The sequence below is a fragment of the Aptenodytes forsteri genome, unplaced genomic scaffold (assembly GCF_000699145.1).
Source record: "Aptenodytes forsteri isolate BGI_AS27 unplaced genomic scaffold, ASM69914v1 Scaffold756, whole genome shotgun sequence".
Taxonomy (NCBI): Eukaryota; Metazoa; Chordata; class Aves; order Sphenisciformes; family Spheniscidae; genus Aptenodytes; species Aptenodytes forsteri.
In genome coordinates this window covers 401,515-423,974 of record NW_008795376.1, presented here as the reverse complement: position 1 = coordinate 423,974, position 22,460 = coordinate 401,515, and the positions used below count along the sequence as shown (strand labels likewise).

At 39.5% G+C, this 22,460-nt stretch overlaps 1 protein-coding gene across 1 annotated transcript; it reads left to right on the top strand.

Moving 5' to 3' along the window:
• Positions 1–13,405: 13,405 nt before the first annotated feature.
• RIMKLB (ribosomal modification protein rimK like family member B) lies at positions 13,406–20,851 on the top strand (the record flags this gene model as incomplete). The annotated part of the gene is made up of 4 exons (XM_009280529.2): positions 13,406–13,637; positions 15,564–15,650; positions 18,712–18,915; positions 20,388–20,851. Coding segments are annotated over 4 exons (987 nt in total), but the record flags the coding sequence as incomplete, so codon positions are not given.
• Positions 20,852–22,460: the final 1,609 nt, after the last annotated feature.

Below are 22,460 nucleotides of genomic sequence, written 5' to 3'. Positions count from 1 at the left end.
GTCAAAACTAAGAAATTTTGGGTTATATCTTTTGGTCTAGAACAATTTTTTATCTTGGGGTTTTTTTTTTTGGTGTAGATAAATACTGGACTCATGAAGAGACCCAAAACTGTTGTATAGTGTGTATCTGAGTAAATAAAGTTTTTCTCTGACACACCAAAAAAAAAAAGAGATACAGAATCTCCCTGGAGATGGGAGTTGATGTTATCTCTGCAAGCTTTAGAGTCAGTTTTAACCCAAAATTTTTCTGAAGTATCATGGTTAAATTCCTTCCTTTAAGAAGGACACATTTGTCTCCAAAATAAGTGCCTCCAATTCATAAAGTTAATGCAGTTTTGACTAGAAAGTCCTTAGACTGCAATGACAGGTCAAAACAGTAAGCTGAGGGGATCTTTCCGTTCCCCAGAATTCAGGCTCAGTTAAACATGTTTAGGAACACTTGGAAAGGACAAGTAGTTGGATATTATTTATTAAAAATTTCTGGCGATGTAGACGTGCTTCTAGATGTCTTTTCTCTTATGGGAGACAGATATGAAGGATACATGTCTTCATTACAAGTTGAAAACTCACATGGGATGCTTCTCCATTCAGCAGTTTGCTTAAGTAATAAAAGGGCAAATTACTGACGTGAAAGAAGGTACTATTTGGTAGCAGAGAGAGATGAGGTGCGTAAGTTATGCATTTAAAAGGTATTTAGTAGATTTTTGGCATTGCAAGGAAAGCTTTAGATGCATCTCAGATGGGAGGAGAACCCTCTGCCATTCTGGGTTGCCTGAATTCTTCCTCTGGATTTCTTTCTGCTTTTGGAAAGACCTTTCCAATTATCCATTTTTTTCAGGTGTGTCCTTAATTCTTTTTCTTCATCTGCTATTTAAAATGAACAGAAATTGGACATTTAAAACATGGGAGAGACTGACTGACTGTTAAGAGTGGAGTGAGTTTGCAGTAAGGTTAGTTTACATATATTTAGTCTCTATTCTTGTTCTGTAACATTTAAGACTTGCATTTTAGGATGGGATTGTTTAATGCTTATGACTGCATTTGGGGGTGGGGGAATTCCAGAACTTGTTATTTCTAAGGCTCTCGGTGTTGGTGGGCTCTAGATAGGTTATATAAAAAGACAGATATCTGCCACAAGCAGGTGTAATGTCAGTTGAGGATGCTGTAGACTTTTAAAACACTGTAAAGCATGCTTATTTGACCCAGGAATGTTCTGAGATCTCCTAGTGGGAACCATTGTACAAAAATCCTGACGAGATACAAGAGGTCTCACCTACAGCCATGTAGAAACTAAAAGATCATGTCTGGATTGTAAACAGATGTCTGTTTTTGCTTTTGAAGTGTGGTCTGTGCTGAGCAGTGGTTTTAGGTAAAGGTTTCATCATAAGGCCTTGCTAAATTTACAGCTCCTAGCTTCCAAAATGGGGAGCCCTTGTTTCCCTCTCAAACCCCTGTTCCCAGTTATGCCATCATTTCTTCCTTGTGCAGGCACTTCTACTCATCTTCTAATCACAAGCTAATTAAGTTTGCTAAAAAACCCCCACCTGTTTCCACCTGTCAATTTTCTGACATTCAGGTTTGTTGAGGTGGCTTGTGGTGCAAGTATGTGGGTACCAAGGCTAGCTCTAAGTGCAAGCAGTAGGGAGATGGGTATAGGAATATCTTCTTCTGATGACAGAGCATGTTCCTCTTGTTTTGTTTCCTGTGTGTTCACTTTTATCTTAGCTCTGGCGACTGCTGAGTCTGTGTAACTCATGGGTGTTTGATTGGGTTAGGACCCTACTGCTTTTGTCAACTAAAGCAGGTCAGATAAGCAGGAGAGAGGTAAGTAGGGGGGAAGAGGACAGCTTTTAATTCAGACCTCAAGTAACCATTCTCTAAGTTTCAGTTCTTCACTACTTACTAAGCTTTGCATGATCTATTCCAGTCACATCTCTGTTTTCTAGATGGGTAACTTTCCCTTTCTTTCTCGTCCCTACTTTTTTCTTAGACCTGGTTCATGCTGCCTTTGACATTATTATGATACTGGCTTTTCATTTGGGAGTGCTAATCTGTGTTTTCAGAGTATTCATAGATAGTTAAAACATTTCAGTTTAAAAACTCTGAAATATTAATTTGACATTCACATTCACTGCAGATTACCTGAATATCTTTCTGAATTGATTATCTTATTTAAAAACCATAATGCAAAAGACAAAACATAATCTAAAGGAAGTAGTACAGAGTCCTCTGTAAATAAATAAATAAACAAAATCGTTAAACATAGGGCTGTATTCCTGACCATTCTCACTGCTTTCTGTTATTGTTTCTGACAAGTCTTGTTCAGTGATATCCTGCTCTGCATGATATGTATTGTCAGTAAATATAGACAGGTGTCTACTCAATTGTCACACTGGTTCCACACTTGGCTCAAACTTTTTTTTTGGCTATGTAACAAACCAAACCTAGAAATTGCTCTGGGGTAAAAAAAAAAAAAAAGTGTTGCTGGTTTGGTATTAATTGAGTAATTGCCTCATCTGATTCACTTTACAGCCACATGAATGTTGCTGCTAGCACAAAAGGAGCAGTGTGAGTACTAGGAGCAGAATAGGACCACTTTTTTTTGAATGCCAGTGCAAACTCAGGTCTTATGACTTTGCAACTACAGTATTAAGTGAAAAACATGATAAAACGCTTCCTAACATAAATGCAGACCATGGCTGAAAGAAATGATCCTGCTGTCCCCTCATACATTGTGTTCCTATTGCTTTCCTTGCAGTCTTAATGATTTCATGACTACTCAGTGAGATGAGTTAGCTAGTTATCAAATGCAAAAAGAATCACTGGTTTTCTTTTTATCTCCCCCCCCCCCGCCCCGAGCAACAAACAGATCTGACTTCCTGTATCGGTGTATGATCACTAGGTCTAGGTCTGATGCAAGGTGACAACTACGAGTATGGGGGGTTGCGCTGCAGCATGCAGTTGAACCAGGTTAAATATAATATGAAACTGCATATTTTATTTGAACAGTTCTCTTTTCTGGAGTCTTATCCATGTTTTATGAGGTCTGCCTACATAGAAAGGTTTCCCTGTTATCTTTAGGGAAGACCAGCACCTTACAGCATGTTCTAGACATTTCTGGAGAAAGGGCGTTAACACCCCCCCCAATTCATCAGCATTCCTTTGTACTGTTTTTGAGCAGGTGAGGTTACTGAAGCTATGGCACAGCATTTCCACTCCCATGGTCTACACAGTCAGGCTTTGAATCAGTATGTTAGCACTGAAACAGTCTCACCACTTCTGATATGCAAGCTTTTCCTGGTTGTGGATACTACTGTTAACAATCTGTATTACTGTCAAACATGGAAATTGTAATCATGCATCAAAAAGGCATTCCTTGTTTTAATAAATGTATAGTCTTAATATGTTAAAGGAATGACCCAAACCCTTTCTCTCAGCAAACTTCTGAGCTTAAAATTTGGAATTATGTTGCAGCCTTTAACACCATTGATCATTGAGGAGAAGAACACAAGAAGCTGATAAATAGGAAACATGCTGTGTTAGAACCTCTTTTAAATTCCTTTTGAGAGTTTCCTTTCATACAGAGTTTCTTAAATGTTGCTTTTCCCCTGTTACCTTTTGTATTTTGCATTTGTAGTTCTCTTTTTTTCTTCTGGTCAATAATTTTTTCCTTCCTTTTTTTACTTCTTACTAAGGTTAGATTGTCTGTTTTTTTTCTGTTTTTGACTGAGATTCCTTCAAGAAAGCTAAAGTTACTTTAAGCATGCTGCAACAAGCTTGTTAGTAGCAGTGGCTGATGAACCTGTTGTTGCTAATCCAAACAATCTCTAAAATCCTGGTCTACTTCAGAAGTCACGTGAAAGATTTTAAGATGCAGAAAATTTTAAGATGACACTGAAAGAAGTAGAGGAAAGCTTTCCCTATTATTCTTACCTACATGTTTTTGTTTCTGTGCTGCCTTCTCTGTCCTGTGGGTTCAGGTCATCATGTAGGTGTGCAAATACTTTTGCAGGTAAAGTGGAGAGGCATCGTGGGATTTGGAAGCAGCAGTTGCAATAGCAAAAGAGCAGGACTGTTTCTTTTGGTGGCAGTGCTGACTTGTGCTGATTTATAGTGTTTGTGTCCAAGTGTGGTGGTTTGTCAGATGTTAGAACTGATTGGACTTCCACTGCCCAAAAGGCAGTCTGTCTTACTCCTCACCTGTCCTTGTCTGTGCAAACCCACTCTTTGCTCTTGCAGTATGGGATCTGGTTAACTGAGGTCTTGCCTCACAAATGTCTTCGGTAAGTTACAGCGCAAAAAACCCTGAATGGTGCTCTGCAAATGTAGCTATCTGACCTAACTCATTGAGAGGATGAGACAAGTGCCAGAAATGGACCAAAGGAGAGTGGAACTGTATGGTCAGAACAGGGCAGTGAGACTGCCTCCTTCGGTTTCGGTGATAAGTTTGTTCTCTCAGCTGCCTTGTGAAACCTCACCCCAAAGTTAGTTTCACTTTTTTTTTGGCTTATGCTAATTTAATAACTTTCTATTACTCAAAGTAGCAGTGTTGTTCTCCCTTTCATCATGTCTTATTTGTTTTTTCACAATGTTGATATTAACAACTGCAAAGCTATGGTAAGCTGAAAACTCAATACTGCCCGCCCCCAGTTGGCTTCCTCTTGGTCACTTACACCTGGACAAAGGAGAGATGATGGGAGCACATTGCTGGTAGTGTGGTAAAAGACAAGATTGACCTCATGTATGTCAACTCTGGCTTAGATCAGATCAGCTTAAACTGATCATGAAACCCAAGGTTTTTTGTTTTTTTACATGTAAAAACAAGAAAGGAAGTATTTGTAGTGCAGTTGCTAGAAGTACGTTTTAAAGGCACATAGTGAGTGAGGGCAGGATACATAAATCCTGTTTGTGAGCCTGAGCTTTCTCTTAATATGAAGAATCGTTACATTCATTGAGAGCTTTGATGGGAAATCTAATAGACAAAAGACAATCTAATCGCTGCTTATAGCATGTGTGCATGCGTATAGTTGTATAAGAATTGGAGGACCTTTTTGCAACATTCAAGTCAAAACCATCTCCCTTGCACTCAGTCATTAACTTGAGCTGTGAGAGACTTTGCTTTGTTATAATCCAAATCATATAAAACTTTGATGAACAGCACACTTCACTTTTAATTTCAGTAAATTTAAATGGATCTCATCCTGAATATTTTTTTTTCTTTTGAGTTTCTGCTATGGAAAATATTTAAAATTCTTCTAACTTTGCCCAGGAGCAAATTAGAAAAGCCAATATGTGAGAACTTTAAATAAACTCAGTGGGAAAAGCAGAAATTGACTTTTCAAGGTGTTTTAAATCACATCTTTTCCAACACTGTTTTGTTTTGTTTAATGACTTTTGGTTCCCCTTATGTGGCATTTTTCTTTACAGGTTGTTTTGTTGTTTTTTTTTTAACAATACTCCCTTTAAAATGCATCTTAACAGTTACATCACTAAAGCATCCATGCTTGGGAATAGGGCTAAAATACTGTATATTTATTTCTATACTTGTTTGAATGTCTTTTAAGTAGTCTCTGGAAATGTATTTTTTTGTTAGTGATGCGAAGTTTCTTAATTGTGTGAGTGTTTATATACATATGATAATGGTAGCTAAGGCTCTAACATGATTTCAGTATAGTTTCCATGTTTATATACCTACCATAAAATCAATTCTCAGAGCAAGATGGTGGTCTAGAATTAATTTGTGTTTGTAATATAGCTTTTACATATGTTTTTATATTTGGGTCCATTCACTTCACATTTATGCATGACTCTGAAGAATGCTTGTGGTATGGGATTATAAGCAAACAATGTACTGTGACTAGAAATATAGCTCAGAAACACAGATCTAGCCATAATCACTCTGCTTAGAATTGATTTAGTGAGGTACGCATATAGGCATCTGGTCCTGTTTCCCCTTGTGCCTGAAAAGAACCCCTCATCCAGAATGGCCATAATAATCACTTTGAGCATCGTCGTCCTTCCCAAGTTTTTCACCATTTTCAATAGCCCGTGCATTTCTGAGAACGATTTCGTGTTCTTCCTGGGGAAGGGAAGAGGTCCTCTGAGTCCAGGAAGGGACATGAAGTAGAGCTGGTTTAACTCGGGTACCTGCTTGCTTTCTGTTTGGAGCTGCAGCAGAGGCCTTTTGTGAAAGTTTTCACAATGCTTGCATTAGGAATTTACAAATTGAAGCTGAAACTGCACCTTTTTATTTCTCTGTTCTCTGTTTCAGAATAGAATGGTGTAGTACTAGTCTAGAGAGATCAGTTTTGTCTCTGTTATGTGTGATTTTATTGGAACTGCTGAGCTATGGAAGTGTATCCTGGTGAGAAAGCCTTTTTGGTTAAGTTTGTGTGGAGAAGGAGACTGAGGTCTTATTAAACCCACAGGGTTAAATGCCAGCACTTGTCAATTTGGTTTGAAAAAACAGTACGTAGGATAGGAAGGGAGAGAACATGAACTTAAAACACCCAGCACAGAACTAATGTAGAAATCTGTTTCTGTGTACACTAGAGTAAAAAATAGCTTGGTAATACTAGATACCAAAAGGGCTTTTGCATGGAAGTGAAATTTTGGAGAAATTGTGACAACTTAGTGTTCAAACTAATAAACTGTGGCTGTCAGGTGGTAAGTGATGCAGAGGAGAAAATGCCTGTGCAACTCCAAAGGGGGAAGTTTAGTTTGGTGTTAATGAATCGGTGGATTTCTAAAAATTCAGTGCTTAGCTGCTCTCCAAAGGTTAAGTTCTAGTTTAAATAAAATTGCATTTAAAGTGCTATACTTTACTACGTATCACCCAATTTATGGGAATTTATGTTGTTTACAGTTGTTTTGTAAGATAGATATGTGAAGTTAAATCAACATAGTGCAGCAAGCTTTTGAGGTATAGAATAGTATTTAGTTAATGTTAATTCTACTTTTGTTAATTATTGCTAAATTCTGCCACTCTCTTGGCAGAACGTATGTTCGAAGTATGCTGAGTTTTAAAAATTTGAGAGATCTAGTTGTGTTTGAGTTTGGTGAAGGAACGTATATCTTGTTATTGCCAGTAATCAGCTGTTAAAGTTTGAGGTATTTCCCTTTTGAACTTTAAGCTTGCTTTTATATGGCAATTAGGATGAAACACATTTAATTCTCTGCGAGTAAACTGTAAGTAATTATTGAACACTTTAGAAGTTTAACACAAGTATTATGCAGTGTCTTGTGGCTGACAGGTAGCGGGAGGACGAATGAGCCAGAAATAGTAATGCACTGTTTTGAGAACAGGAGTGAGTCTAGGTTTGTAGAAAAATTCCGTGATTTTTTTTGTTAGAACAACTGGTTAATTGGGAAGAGCAGGTAGCAGAATGTGATGCCCTCAAAATATGAGGAAAGGTTTGTGTGATGGAAGGCTAGCCTGTTTTTCCCAGCTGAATAAGTTGAATTCATTATAGCCTGCTTGCTGAGTGACTGTTCATTTGGGAAACGTTAGCAACTCCATGGATGGATGGATGGATGAATAAATTGGTATAACGAAGTTGAGAGAGCTGGAGACTTTCAGGATAGCATACAGATCTCTCAGGAAAAATCTGTGTAATGTTTTTGGAAGTTCTCAGTCCCTGTTAGCTCCTGTTGGGAATGTGATGGGAGCTGGTGTATGTTTAGTGCTTTTTGAAAATTTGATTCAAATTTTATTTTCTGGAATGCTGCATGCACGATGACCATGCATTATTCCACTTGTATGCTATGCCTGTTAGAAGTGTATTCCACATACTGGATCTGTCTGAATACTGAAACACTTTTTTCCTGCTTTGTTTTACTTGCATATTTCAGAGCAGTTGGCATTTATTAGGGGTTTTGCCAAAGACTGAGGCAGTCACTGAATTAAAATTCTTCTTCTGAGAAGTGGCTGCTTGTGGCAGCTGTGGCTGCAGAGGTGAGGATTTCTTTCGTAGCTATCCATGCTCTACAAGGGATAATTAAACTTTGTTGTCACGTTTGGGTACTTCATAGTCACACAGTTCTCACATAAATTCTGTGAAATGTATACATTTGGAAGTCAGTTTGAAAGAAGAAGGCTTAACGACTAGAATGTTTTATGTTGCTGGATTCATGGCAGCACTGAATAGGGAACTTCTGCAAACCCACCTTTTGTGCATCATTCCTGCTCCTTTGATCCATTTGGTCAGAAACGTGATATGATAGGTTATGAACTTCCATGGGTAGCAAGGCAGTTATCAGTTGTCTTCAGGTGCAGATTGAAAGGCTTGGTGTTTTTCATCATGGAAACCTGTTTACTGATTTAGGTTTTTCTAATGTACATATAGAAGTAAATGTAAATGTAGTATTTCTCCCTGAGAAAGTTTCTTCTTTGTTACTTTTATGTCAATGTCCTTTGGGTTTCTTCCCCAGGCCATAACTTCTGACATTTCCAGCTACTTTAGTCTTTTCATCTATCGTAGTCTATCAATTAATACTGATGATTCAAATTGTATAAAAGTAGAAGCTTGATATCAGTAATTTGATTTACATGTAAGCCTACCCAGATCTCCTTCTGCTTGTGTATTAAAGCTTTAAGCGTTTAGCTTTGTATCATACCATTTTATTGAAGAAGTTGGCTATGGTTCTTATGGTCACATGCTGTACTTGAAGACCTGAATTTGAGTCCTAAGTACTTCATGGTCTTGGTGACTCAGTTTGCTTTTTTTTGACTGTTTTCCAAAATTACAATTTGGAATGAAAATACTTTTTATTTGATATTACTGAGATTTATTTTTTGTTAAAAATGCTTGCTGTTTGCTATAATGAGAGCTATAAAAGCTCTGTAATTATTTTTGCAAAGATTTTGCAAATCTTTGAGATTTTTAGACCTATCTCCTGAAACTATGTTCCTTCTGTGAAAACATTTGCATTGTTTCAGCTGAAAGTACAATTGTTCATAACATGCAAACTGGACGTGAGATACTGCTTTGCACTAGCTATTAATCTGCTGATGAATTGATTCTTGTAGAGACTGGAAGGGATTTGTGTAGAGTGCAAACTGAATAGAATGAGTTTCAAAAATGTCTGGCAATGTAGAATGCTGCTTGGGTGTGAATTAAGATGTTCAGAAGCTGCACAGTTTCTTGAAATCTCAATCCTTTTTAGCCATCCATAATGCCATCAATGCAGAAGTGCTTCTTAGAGTTTCTAGAGTACAAGAAAGTAGGATAACTGGGTAGATGAAGCACCAGTTCTGATGGGTTGTAAAAGGTGTGAGGCTGCAGTTTAAGAATTTACATACTCTGGCTGTGGTTGTGATTGACTTGCAGAAGTGTGTTCAGCTTGCAAGCTTTATGGGATATTGTTACAATGCCTGTATTTGGGCACTTAGCTTGTCCCAGTTGTGTAGTGAGATTCATTATTGCTGAATCCCTTCACTGAGGCTTAAGGCCAAGCATTTTGTCTTGTGTTTTGCTGTAGGGTGGGAACAAGCACATAGTCAGCTTAGGAGTCTTAGCTGATGGGCAGCAACTTGTTAAGTCAGGATAACTCAGTTTTGTTTGTGTGTCTGTATTTTGAGGCATTTCATTTGGAATGTGTGCCACCTAAATGATAACTCTCTTAAAAGTGAGGCTTTTTAATTGAGAAATAGCGATTGTGAGATAAATTTGTCATAGGAAAGAAGACAGAAGGTACTAAAAAACCCCCATGCATGAATGAGGGCTGGGAAGTTCCAGAATTTTGTGTTTTTTCCAAAGTATGTGCATCCACCCTAAAATTGTACTAAATCAGGTTGTCAGGAGGAACTGTCATCCTGAGTATGTTGCTACGCAAATAGGCTCTGCCATGTTAGATGTTACTGTCTCAAACTTTCCTAGGGTATAGATACATGTCTTCTGATCTCACGGGCAACAGCAGAAGTTTCTGCCTCTTTCTTCTGTCTTCACTAGAGTTTAATGGTGTGGCCATTTTCTCTGGACTTCACAGGTTCATGTGATGGCTTCTAATCTGTTTGGGTCAAAATAAGCTTTTTTTTAGCAGAGACCAGCTACTTTGCACTTTAAGCTCACCTGCTGTTCTTTGGGAATGAAAAGCAGCAGGACTGGTTGGTCCAGCTGATGAGGAATCATGCATTTACCCACTCAGTTCTATCATGTGCTGCTTTGAGCTGTCCTTGAGAGAAACTTGAGTCTTTTCGGCTTTCTTTGAGGGATGTGGTCAAGTTCATTCCCAGGTGATTACAGTTCTCATTGCAAAAATTCCTTTTCCACTTTCATCTGAATACTGTGATGTTTGGTGTATAATGTTAAAGGTCTACCATATTCCATTTTGGAGAGTTTCATGTTGCAGAGGAAGAACAAAGAAAGCTGGTACTGAATGAAAGAATAGGTCTTGTTCAAGTGTAGGATTTACATCTGTTTTTATAGTGTGATATTCCAATTCAGGAGTCTTTATCTCATAGGGCCAAAGAATACCCAAATGTTTTATGATAACCTAAGAAATTGTTCCCCAGGCACTGGTAAATGGTTGTTAAATGTTGGGAAAGTTCATAGTAATAGATAAGTGTAAAATCTCCCTTTCCTGGCTCTCGGTATTGGTACTTCAAAGGACTGTATAGCTGTCTGTTTGCTGTGTCTGCAATGTCACGGGCATCCACTGAGAAAGCCAACAAATGGACCAACTTGTTATTTGTCAAGGTACTTCTGTATGATCTGCCTTCTGCGTGTTTGTGAGGTTGGTTCATTGTCCACAGGCAACCGTGAATGTAACTCACTGCTACTGTTCTGGGACCAGGATGGTACTATTACTGCAAAGGAAAGAGAGTTCATCTCCATTTAAAAAAAAAAAAGTTTGATTACCTCTTAACCACTCTTCAAGTAACATCTCTGTAAGATATCTTTTTTTCCTTTCTCCCTCTTTGCATTCATGAATTGGTTCTTTGGAAAAGAAATTAATTGTATGCGTTAATATCTTCTGTGTTACTGCTTTCAGCACATCACAGTGAATAAATATTATTTTATCAGGCCACTCAGCAATAATGACCATTAACCTGATTGTTAACTGCTGGGTCTCAGATGGAATGCTGAATACAAGCTTGTTCCAAAATGGCAGAATCTGGCTCTCCTTTTTACTGTAATAAAGCTGCTTCTGTTTGCAGCACTGTGTTGCTGGGAGACTGCAGCTAATTTTTATGGCGCATGTCAGTAGTAGTGATTCAAATTATACATTTCATTGAGTAGCTCTTCTCTTTGTTTGTAAACTGACTTCTATGAGGGGAGAGAATTTTTTTTTGTTCTGGGGAGAACAGTATCCAGATCAGAGAAAATGACTGAATCTGGAACAAAAGCGTAGATTGTTCTGTTGATAACATCATTGTACTTCCAAAGTCACTCCGGGGGGGATGGTGGCCTGGCTGAATTTACACCAGTCTAAGAGTCAAGTCTAATGCAGGTATTGAGGAGAATTCCAGGTGAGGCATATGCATCTCCTCAAACTGCTGTTTTTCTTTTCGAGACTCCATGGTGCAAAACTTCAGCATGTGGTGTGACTTTAAAGCAAAACAACAAAATAGACTCTGAGAGATTATGAATTAGAAAACTATGTAGTTTTGGTTTACAACAAAGATACAGTGGCAATTTTGGGGGTCTGTAGAAAATGCAGTCCTTTTTAAAATGATGGTTACACAGCTTGCATGTGGATCAGGACATGCATGCAATTACAGTGGCAAAAAATGGGTGTAATTGGGCATGCACCTAAATGAGAAAATACATGTGTAAGGTGGAATCTGACTAATAAGTTAAATCTTTCACTTGCTGAATCTGTACTCCTTTTCTGGCTAAAGGAGATGGTAGTCCTTTTCCTGATGTTCATGTTCTGCTTAGGTTTTTAGCAGTGTCTTGTTTTTAATCTTGCTTGAGGTGCCTTTATAAAATGGTGTGTGTGTGTGTCTGAAGCCTGCTTGCTTAAACACGCAAGTCATGTCAGCTGCAATGCGGCAGCGCTTGGTGCTAATGAGGTGAGCAGCCAGAGCACCCGTCTGCTTATGTTTTCTCATCTGTGCAATTATGGCAATGGGGATTGGAAAAAGGGATTTGTATTGGATATGGCTCTGTTTTGGCCTTTCCAGAGTCCGGTTCTGTGTCCTGAGGACTGGGCAGCATATTTCTACTTCCATTTTGGGAGTTAGGTGGTTGCTTCACTATATTTAAGGCAAGCTCTAAAATACATCCTGGTTGGGAGAAGAAAAGAGGAAGTACAGAGAGGGGGACACCCTACCCCCCCCCCCCCCCCCCTTAATTCAGGTGGAGCTTGAAATGTGATATATTGCCTGGCAATATGTGTCTTCAGGTTGAGTAGATGCAAGCCTGTATTTGAAAAATAACGTCTTTGGAATAGAGCTAATCAGGTAATTAATTTGGGCTAGATCTGAATAGTTACAGCTGGCCTTTCATAGGCACAGAAACGCAGATGCACTGCGATTTCTCAACTCACCTTCTTTCTTTTTTTAACCCTTAAGGTGCTGACAGCAGTGTGAGCTGTGTATTTTATGCTGAAGTCAGAAAGTTTTACTTTGAACATAAGGCAAATAAAGTGAATATCAAATCATATTTGTCTTTTCCCATCCTCAGATGCCAGACTGTCTTCATCAAGCTTGATGCCTTCCCGTTCAATCCTATCGTATTCCCATTCCTGCAGCCTATCTTTCAGTGTTTCTTTTTCAGAGACATAGTCAGTAAAACTATAGGTCATGATTGAGTAATACATTGGTCTTGGTGGCGAAGCTTGGCTTTCCTTCTAGTTCCTGCCTTAATGTCATGGTGTGCTGCCCTGTTAGTTGATAAAGTTATTTCTGAGTACTTACTTAGTATAAATCAGATTATTGAAATCACCTGTGTTAAAAATATTTTTTTTAAAGGGTCATATCTAATCTCTGTTACTTCGGCGATATGTTGTGTAACGTGATACTACAAACAGGGGGATCAATACAGCTGGTACTTGGAAAGGTATGAACTGTATCATGTAGACAAGAACCAGGAGTAGGAGGCAGGAACCTCCTGACCTGTTGATACTGCTGTTGTGAAGGTAGTGTGCAGCTAACACCCATAGAAAGGGTGATGTGTCAACCTATTAAAAGAAATCCTTCATCCTAGGAAGGAGCCCAAGATTGTGTGCCCTAATACAGTCTGTTCTTTGCCTAATCCTAGCTTTAAGTGGGTTAAGAGTGACATGTATGAAACAGCACAACTGACAAGATAACTTTTTAGGGAGAGCTGCGCTGTTTTAACACTCCCTGTTGAAGTCTGGTATCTCTGTTGTGATCACATATAGTGCAGTATTTCTTTGCCTGTTTACCTTCACCTGAAGACCTTGCAGTTGATTGGGATGTTTTTCTCTTCCTTCTTTAGGTCTCCGGGTGAATGGGGAGCTCATTACTGCTTACCCACAAGTGGTGGTTGTGCGTGTACCAACACCTTGGGTCCAGAGTGACAGCGATATCACAGTCCTTCGCCACCTAGAGAAGATGGGCTGTCGATTGATGAATCGTCCCCAAGCCATCCTCAACTGTGTCAACAAGTTCTGGACGTTTCAAGAACTTGCTGGTCATGGTGTGCCTCTTCCAGACACTTTTTCATATGGTAAGGCTTTTGGATCAAAAGGATAGCATAGTTGCCTACCATAACTTATGCTTTTGCAGTGCAAAAGATATGAGTCAAGTTTTGGAAATCCAGAGAATTAAGTAGCATGAGGCTAGTTCCACAGATAAGCGTTCAGTAGCCAGAAAAGGAAATTAAAGTCACAACACTCAGATTCTGTTTTTGGCTTTGTTGATTAGCTGTGATGCTTTGGGAAGAGTACCTCAGCCTCCCAAGCAACTAACTTTGGCTGTTACTACTAAAACACTTCGAACTCTTTTCCAGTTGCCCGAAACAACAGACAAGAACTTGGGGAACTAAATGTCATAGGATACTATAAAGATCTAGACTTTGGTAATACCTGAAAGTAGATGAAACTTCTATATGAATAAAAATATCTGCAAATATATTAGTTATTGTGAAAGGACAAAAAGAGTACAGGCCCTCGTGTTCAACTTCTAACAATTGTTTGGCGTTTGTTTCCCACCAGAACAGTTAATTATTAATGTTTCTTGTGCCTGCTTCTGGAGTCCGTGGTTCCTGACAGAGTGCTAGATTAGAGGAACCATTTGTCTGAGCTACCCTGATGCTATTTCTGCTTTTAATTACAATACATTAAAGAATTGGAGATACCTCTCAGCCTTCCTTTCCTTCTTGGGAAATACCAGTGCTTTCCTCCCCTTTGTGTGGTTGCACCAATAGGCTTTTGTAATGGGAACTTGTCAAAGACAGACAAACTTGACAAACACAAAAACATGGGTTTCCACCAATTACTATGAATTACCATTTTTTCCATCAATTACTGTGAGAACACATTTGAGAAGAAACATACCCTTTCTTTATAGATGTGGTTGCTCTAGCTCTTTGAGAAAGGAATGAGTTTTTAATTTTTTGGAGGGGAATGGGAGACCACGAATGATGGGGTAATTGCAGAACATCTCTGGTCGTAACTCCCTGCCACTTGTTTTAATGCCTGCCTTTGGAATTTGACAGAAGCATGACCTTTTTTTTTTTCTCTTTTCTTTCTTTCTTTTTTTTAACACAAGTATCAAGTAATCAGTGAGAGCTGGCTTTGCCAAGAAAAACAGGATGTGCTGAATGACATGTTATTCCATGACACGCATTAAAATCCATGGCAGGGTAGTGATGGCTGCTGCTGGCTTTGTGACCAGTGTCTTGGCTTGACTTCTGCGATGTACTGCACATGCTGTTAGAGGAGTCTCATCCCTTTGTCTGCTGACTTTCTCTTCCGTATTTCTTGTACTGTGGTCAGCCTTCTGTGAATTGAAATGAACTCAAGTAACCTTGAAATATCAACCATAATCATGTGAATGGTCATTAAAAGCTACTCTCTAAGGTCCTTACAGATGCGATGAGATGAAAAGGTTGAAGTACTACTTCAGGAAATAGGGACAATGAGATGCAGGAGACTTAAGCCTTGGAAAGGGGGGAGGTGGAGTGACAAGATTTGGGTTGTTGCTGCTCTCTGGATTATGCCTTGTCTTTGTATTCCATGTTGCTTTCCTGGTTAGTGGTTTGGATGGAACTGTTACTGGTGTAACGTCTGTGTTATTTTCCTGCTAGACATTTGAAAAGGTGGGAGTTAATAAAAGTAAAAGGGATAAAATGGAACAAGATGGTAGAATTGGGGCATTCAGATTTGGAAGATTGGATTGAGCCTTTTGGGGTTGCGATCAAGAGGCCTTTGTCAACTTGTGTCTTCCATTTCAAAAGAAGTAGGAGTTAGTATCCCACAGATTACAAACACTTTGAAAGTCTGATCATGCTCCATGACCAAGTTCCTCTTAACTGATAGTTTTTTCTGCATTATCTAAGCTGTAAGGGTGGGAGGAATGTATGGCAATTACATCCCCAATTTGGCCACATCAGATTGGTGGCACATAATGTTGTTGGTTTTCTTTTTGCCAGGTGGTCATGAGAATTTTGCCAAAATGATTGATGAGGCGGAAGTGCTGGAGTTCCCTATGGTGGTGAAGAACACGCGGGGTCACCGAGGTGGGTGTGAGGTCAGGGGTGAGGGCAAGGAGTATTCTGAGCAGCACTCTTAAGATTTTGTCTCGTCAAGGGATGATAGTTAAGAAGGTCTTGTATTAGGTGTTGGACTTCCTTGCAGTACATCTGAATTCTACCACACTTCGACTTCTGAATGTTGAGTAGGCTGCAATGCTGGGAAGCAGTTTTAGTAGAACCTAGTCTTGCAATAGAAGGGGGGATAGGGGTTCAAAATTACAGTGCATTGGTGACTTCTGTGAGGAGAGCTTTGAACTGGAATAATGGAAGGTCTGGCTTTAGGGAGGTAGAGGGAATCCTACATGGATTTTAGGGATGTTTCTAAATGGGCATAAGAAATGAAATCTTAGTTCACACAGTCTTAATTTGACTTTTCCTACTTGACTTTGTCTATAATTAGGATTCTGACTTAAATAAAATCTCATGTATTGTTTGACAAACTGGATCTCTGTTTTTCAGAAAAATATCTCTGACAGTGCTGGTGATAATACAGCAGGTTCAGATTAAATTGTTCTGTTACCAGTCTTTTAAGTGTTGAATATGAAACAATACAGCAATTTTGTTTAATGTTAGATGGTGATATACTAAAGGAAACCAGGTTTAAAATCAATTTCAGAGGTTATTTACAGAGGAGGTTGCACTGTTTTTAATTTACTTTAAAACCAATTTAATAAATACTAGAAGTAAAAAGAGACTGAAACCGAAGTTTAAGCACATAAACCAGCAGTTACCTTAAACAAAAGCATAACAGAAATATACGACTTCTTCGTTCTTACTGTCCATCAGTTTGTTCCCACTCTGTGCTGCTCTGGTGCATCTGTTCTGCTGTCATGAGTGTTTCTGTAGCCATGTAGTAAATGGATTCAGGAACTGATGTTGGATGAATCTAGATGGGTTATTTTTACTTGGATTAATTCCTTACATGAATTATCATTTACTCGCACAAATGCTTGTGTTGATGTAATGGAAGAGTGAGAGCAAAAGACTGGGGCAGAGGAAGATCAGACCTGCTTGTGTTGGCAGTAATATCTGTTTATAGGGTTTTAAAGTGGTTGTGGAGCTACGAAGCCAAGTTGGAGTTTGACTTTGCAGCAAGCTGAATTTGACAGCTGTGGAGTATCTGACACAGTGGATTTGTCTTGACACTGCCTCTTGTACATCTACTAAATAATTACAGAGTTTGCAGCTATTGACTTTCTTCTCCCCTTTTTAGCCAGAATTCATATAAATCTCTGTTTACAAGTTTTGCTTTATAGCACTTTAAATTCCAGGCATTTTAATGCAAATTTATGAATCGTACATATCCTTTCACATTAAGACAGTTGGGGAAACTTTTTCAAACTAATTGAAGAGCAGCCATTTGCAAATTGTATTTAAAAAAACCCAGGCAAACATGGTGATAGGTACTGGCTGATGAATAAATGTCATACTCTTCTAGGCCCATTTTCTGTGTAGTTTGCTGCTTCAGCAAATGTGCCAATCTTACTTTTGCCAAGATGTTATGATGCTGCATAATTCCCAAGAACTAAGTAGTTCCTCTCCACGGCATCATTCTTCCTATCCCATTTTAGGATTACAATAGGATTATTAAGTGCCTGTAGGAGAGCTAAAGTTGGGAATGGGAGAAAGCACATGGAGGTTTTTGCTTTCTTGTCATGATTTTTAAGCCTACATTCTGATACTCTGTGATGAGAAACTCCATGTTCCTCAAGCTGTGTTCTGTGTTATGGAGACCTTAAATCCTGATGAAGCAGAGGCTGCTCCAGTTTGGCTTTGGAGCACTTGGTGGAATTCTTCTTCACACATTATTTCTCCTAGTTCTGCTACTGCTGCATTTCTGTTCCCTTAGTTAAGATAGGCAGTTTATCAATTGATGTTTGTACTCTGTTAACATTGTAGCATAATTGAGTGACAATTCTGCCACAAAAAAAATTGTGCAGCCTTATTGCAAAACGTAAATCTAATATGACACATAAAAGAGTCCTTAAGAAAGGGGAAAGGGAGTTGGGAAATGTAGCTAAAGATGGAAAGGGATGCCATCTTGTGAGACTAGAAATGAGATGGAAAGTGGTAGAGTCTGATTCAGGAGTGACTTTGATCAGTATTAGTAAAATTGGAAAAGAACAAAGAAGGCTTTGGTGTGCTCTAGAAATGAAGGGGAATGAAATGACATGTTTTAGGTTAAACAAAACCAAGTCCTTGAGATGTTTGCTTGGGAGAAAAGCTAGTGGTTTCTAAAGAGTTTTTTTCAAAATTGTAGTACATTCCATTCATTTTATGTCTTGCTGGAATCTTCTGCTAAATTATCTTGGATACTCTGTGGAGTCTGGTGTTTTCCTCTGAATGTAGTTGTTCCACTGCAAAGCCTCATTCTGGAGTTGTGAGCTCTTGTAAGTATTGGGAAGAGCAGCTCTCAGCAACTTCCCAACGGGGAAGTGGTTGGTTCTGCAGTGGCACACTAGCGACTTCAGAGTTCTTAGCTGCCTGGTGTTTAACAGTTTCATGTCACTGGTTCCTGTGTGTCAAAGCTGTAGGCTGCAGGTCCAGTCCTCTTGGATGAACAAAACTGTGTTATTAATTAAATGTCTGCTGCTCTTTAAGCATTTCTTCCTTTTTTCTCTCATTAAGGACTTGTACCAAAAGGAGTTGAAATTACAAGACCACCTCCTTTATCTAAAGCTGTTTTCTTTTTCTTTCTCCCCCTGCCCCCCCCCCAATATGGCTCCTCAACTCTCTCAGTCAGTACTTGAACACTTAGAAGCACTGAAACAGCGGAACACTGATGTCCACAGAAGAATTTGTTCCCCCTGCCCCCCCCCCCATATGGCTCCTCAACTCTCTCAGTCAGTACTTGAACACTTAGAAGCACTGAAACAGCGGAACACTGATGTCCACAGAAGAATTTGTAAATGGGTATAAGCTACAGATGGGGCCTGTAAGAATGGGCAGCATACTGGTCAGAGGTTTTATTTTTATGCGCTGAATCATTGACGCAGCTCAAATCAGTAGCTTCTTCCAATCTTCTGATGTTCTTTTCTTCATACAGGTAAAGCTGTGTTCCTGGCACGAGACAAGCACCATTTGGCAGACCTAAGCCATTTGATCCGTCATGATGCCCCTTACTTATTTCAAAAATACGTTAAAGAGTCCCATGGCAAGGATGTACGTGTCATCGTAGTAGGAGGCCGTGTGGTGGGCACCATGCTCCGCTGCTCAACAGATGGAAGGATGCAGAGTAACTGCTCACTTGGTAGGAAAAGCATTGTTCATAGTTTTGATCAGAATTTTTCAATCCAATTGAAAAATCACAAACCCAACTGAAATAAGCTGCAGGTTTTACTTTGTATTAATTGCGCTTACTGTTGGGGGTTTACAGAGGAAAAACGAGAGTGAAGATTAAGTGAGATGTGTGTTGAGCAAACACAGGAGGAGAGACAATGTCTGCCCAGAGTATTAGACGAATAGGACGGATGAAAAGGAGGGGAAAGTTCTAAGAACACAAATGGAGCAACTGATGTGGTAGTGGCAGTGTTATGCTAATGCCATGTTATCGTTTGTTTCATCCTGTTAAGAGAAACAGAAAAAGAAGGAAGACAGAAGATGAGACTGAGGGAGGTGGAGGAGACAGCCAGTTCGCAAGAGGGTAGAAGAGAGTGTTAAGGGAGGAAACTGTTGAAGGCAGTAAACAGATTGCGTTGTGCAGCTGCTGTGCTGCCTTAAGTTTGTCTGGCTCCTCCCTGCAACCTTTTCCCCTGAAGGCCGTGTCTGGGAGGAAGAGGAAGGTTGCTGCATTGATTGTAGTATACTCCGAACTGAGTTTCTGCATAGCTTTGGGTGTAGGACAGGGGGGTTCTGAGGGTAGAAGGAGGAAGGAGGATTGAGGTTGCCTGGCTGAAACTGTTCTGAACCTGAGCAGGGATGGGATAAAACTTGTTCATGTGTAGTACAGTTTTGGTTAGTCAAAATGCCTGTGAGGTTTTAGTTGCTACTTGATGCTGAGGAAATATAGCCTGAAAGATTTTTCTGCCAAATGTTTTTTGGTTTGTTATTGTTCGTTTGGTTTGGTGTTTTGTGTGGTGTAGTGGGGTTTTTTTTTTTTAGACTTAAGTGTTGTGATAGATGAAGTCTGAGGCAGTTAATAGTTAGATGATGGACTGTGAATTGGACCAGCTGAGGCTCAGACACAAATGTTCCCTAATTCTTGCTTTAGAGACAGTAATCTACGATAGCAAGCTGAGGCGGACATGAGCAGGTGATAATGTCTTAACCCCTGTCGCCCTCAATTATATCTGTTAGAGCTGTAGTCCTATCAGGAACACTTGGTTTAATTTTGCTGAAAGATTTCTTGTAATAACTTACAAATATGTATGGAAAGCCTCTACCTTAGAAGGAACAAGGACGGTTTGTTAGGTCATCTTTTTAATATCCCAGGATCATAAAAATGTATGATATCTTTCTTGACTAAAAAGTCAGCACTTAACTGTTTTTTAAACAAGTCACAATCTTGACCTGCCTTTGGCAGGTTAGAATCTTTTGAAATCCTGCTGTGGCTTCAAGTTCATTAGTAGTCACTGTGGAAAGGAGGTTGCTTTCTGAGTCATCAGCAGTATGCTTGCAGGCTCGTTTTGGAGCTTCCCAAACAAAAAGCACCAACCAGTTGAGAAGGATGTCAGTCACCTGTGACCAGACTACAGACAGCAAGTTTTTTTTCACTTTTTCCAGGTGGTGTAGGGATGATGTGCTCACTGAGTGAACAAGGCAAGCAGTTGGCAGTCCAAGTGTCAAACATCCTGGGGATGGACGTGTGCGGCATTGACCTGCTGATGAAGGACGACGGTTCATTCTACGTCTGCGAGGCCAATGCAAATGTAGGTTTCATTGCCTTTGACAAGGCTTGTAATCTAGATGTAGCTGGTATCATAGCGGACTATGCCGCTTCTCTCCTTACCCCCGGTCGCTTGACGCGGCGCATGTCCTTGCTCTCTGTGGTGTCCACGGCAAGCGAGACTAGCGAGCCAGAGCTGGGCCCTCCAGCTAGTGCCGCTGTCGACAATATGAGTGCTAGCTCCAGCTCTGTCGACAGCGACCCTGAGACCACGGAGAGAGAGTTGCTCACCAAGCTCCCGGGGGCTCTATTCAACATGAACCAGCTATTAGCCAATGAGATCAAACTTCTTGTGGAGTGATGCCACATGTAAATAGATGACCAACAGAACTCTCTCTTGTAAATTTTTTTTTAAACCAACTTGCAATGCTGTTTATCGGAGAAGCTCAGAGGAATGAGGAAAGGGGGGGGGTGTCAATCAAGAGCGCAAAGTAAAAGGCACGTGTGCAGTGATTGCTGCCCCTACTTTTTTGCAGAACATAAAATTGTGTTCATTCTTCAGCATCAGTTTTCTAATGAAGATGCTCAGTTCACAACCTAAGTGGGAATTTTATTTGGATGCTGCTTTGGTCTGCAGACATACTGCAATTCATGTGTGTTCACAGGCAAGCATTGAAGCATGATTCACACTTGAAGATTTTCAGAAGGCTGTCTGGCAGCTCTCTAGAAACTTCTGTGAATTACTGCACCAGTTAAGTCTCTTCTACCTCTGTAAGGCTTGATCCTGTAAATTGCCGAGTGCCTGAAATTCTCAACATGAGTTGAAGGTGTTAAATACCAGGTATTTCAAAGTTCCTGGACACCTACTGTTCCTGCTCTTGTAGATGGGAGCTGTAAGTTCAGGATCCTTTTAAAGTCATCACTTTCTGACCTTGCAGGATATGGCCTTTCAAATGATGAGGCTGAGAGAAGTGTCAGTTGACTTAACGTGAACTTTCTGTATAAATCTATAATTTGTGCCGTCTTGGTATTAATTGGCAGCTTTGTGTCTATATTTATAAAGCTTTTGAAGGAGGATTTTAGTACTTGTGTTTTTCTCATTTCAAATCCTGATTTTGGAAGGTATGTAGGGGAATTGGTCATATTCTATTTGTGGCAGAAGTGGCACGTTTTAACTATTTTTTGCATGATTGGAGGAGATAAACAGCACTGTAATGTTTGGTATACAAAATAATGTTTAATCCAATGTGAAAAAGAATTACACTAGTTTAAAGCAAACGTGCATCGACTTGTATTTGTTAGTGTTTTAGTCTTTCTGAGAGAGATCTGCAATGTTAATGTTCCTTTTTCTTTAATACATGCTAGTCCAACACTCCCTTCTCTATGCCTGCATCTTTAACGGTGGCCAAAGTGAAAACACTGCAGACTGTATGTTAAGAAAACACTGAGTTAAAGCCTGTACGTTGGTGGGGTGTTTTTTTGTTTTGTTTTTATTTTTTGCTTTTCTTGGGGGGGAAACATGGTAAGGTGTGGAGGAGGGAAAAGTTGGTTAAAAGTGATTAGACATCTAGAGGTACTTTAGAATAAAGCTGCAGTTCATACAATACTTACCAGGCTTACTTTTTCCCCACTGAACATAAAAGCTGATGTTGGCAGAAATCCAAAGAGTATAGCTGGGGAGAAATACTCAATTCTTAGCTTTGGGAAACATGCAGAAACATGGTAAGGTGTGGAGGAGGGAAAAGTTGGTTAAAAGTGATTAGACATCTAGAGGTACTTTAGAATAAAGCTGCAGTTCATACAATACTTACCAGGCTTACTTTTTCCCCACTGAACATAAAAGCTGATGTTGGCAGAAATCCAAAGAGTATAGCTGGGGAGAAATACTCAATTCTTAGCTTTGGGAAACATGCAGCAGAAATAAAAATTAAAAATTAAAAAAAAAAAAAAAAAAAGAGGCCCCACCCAAA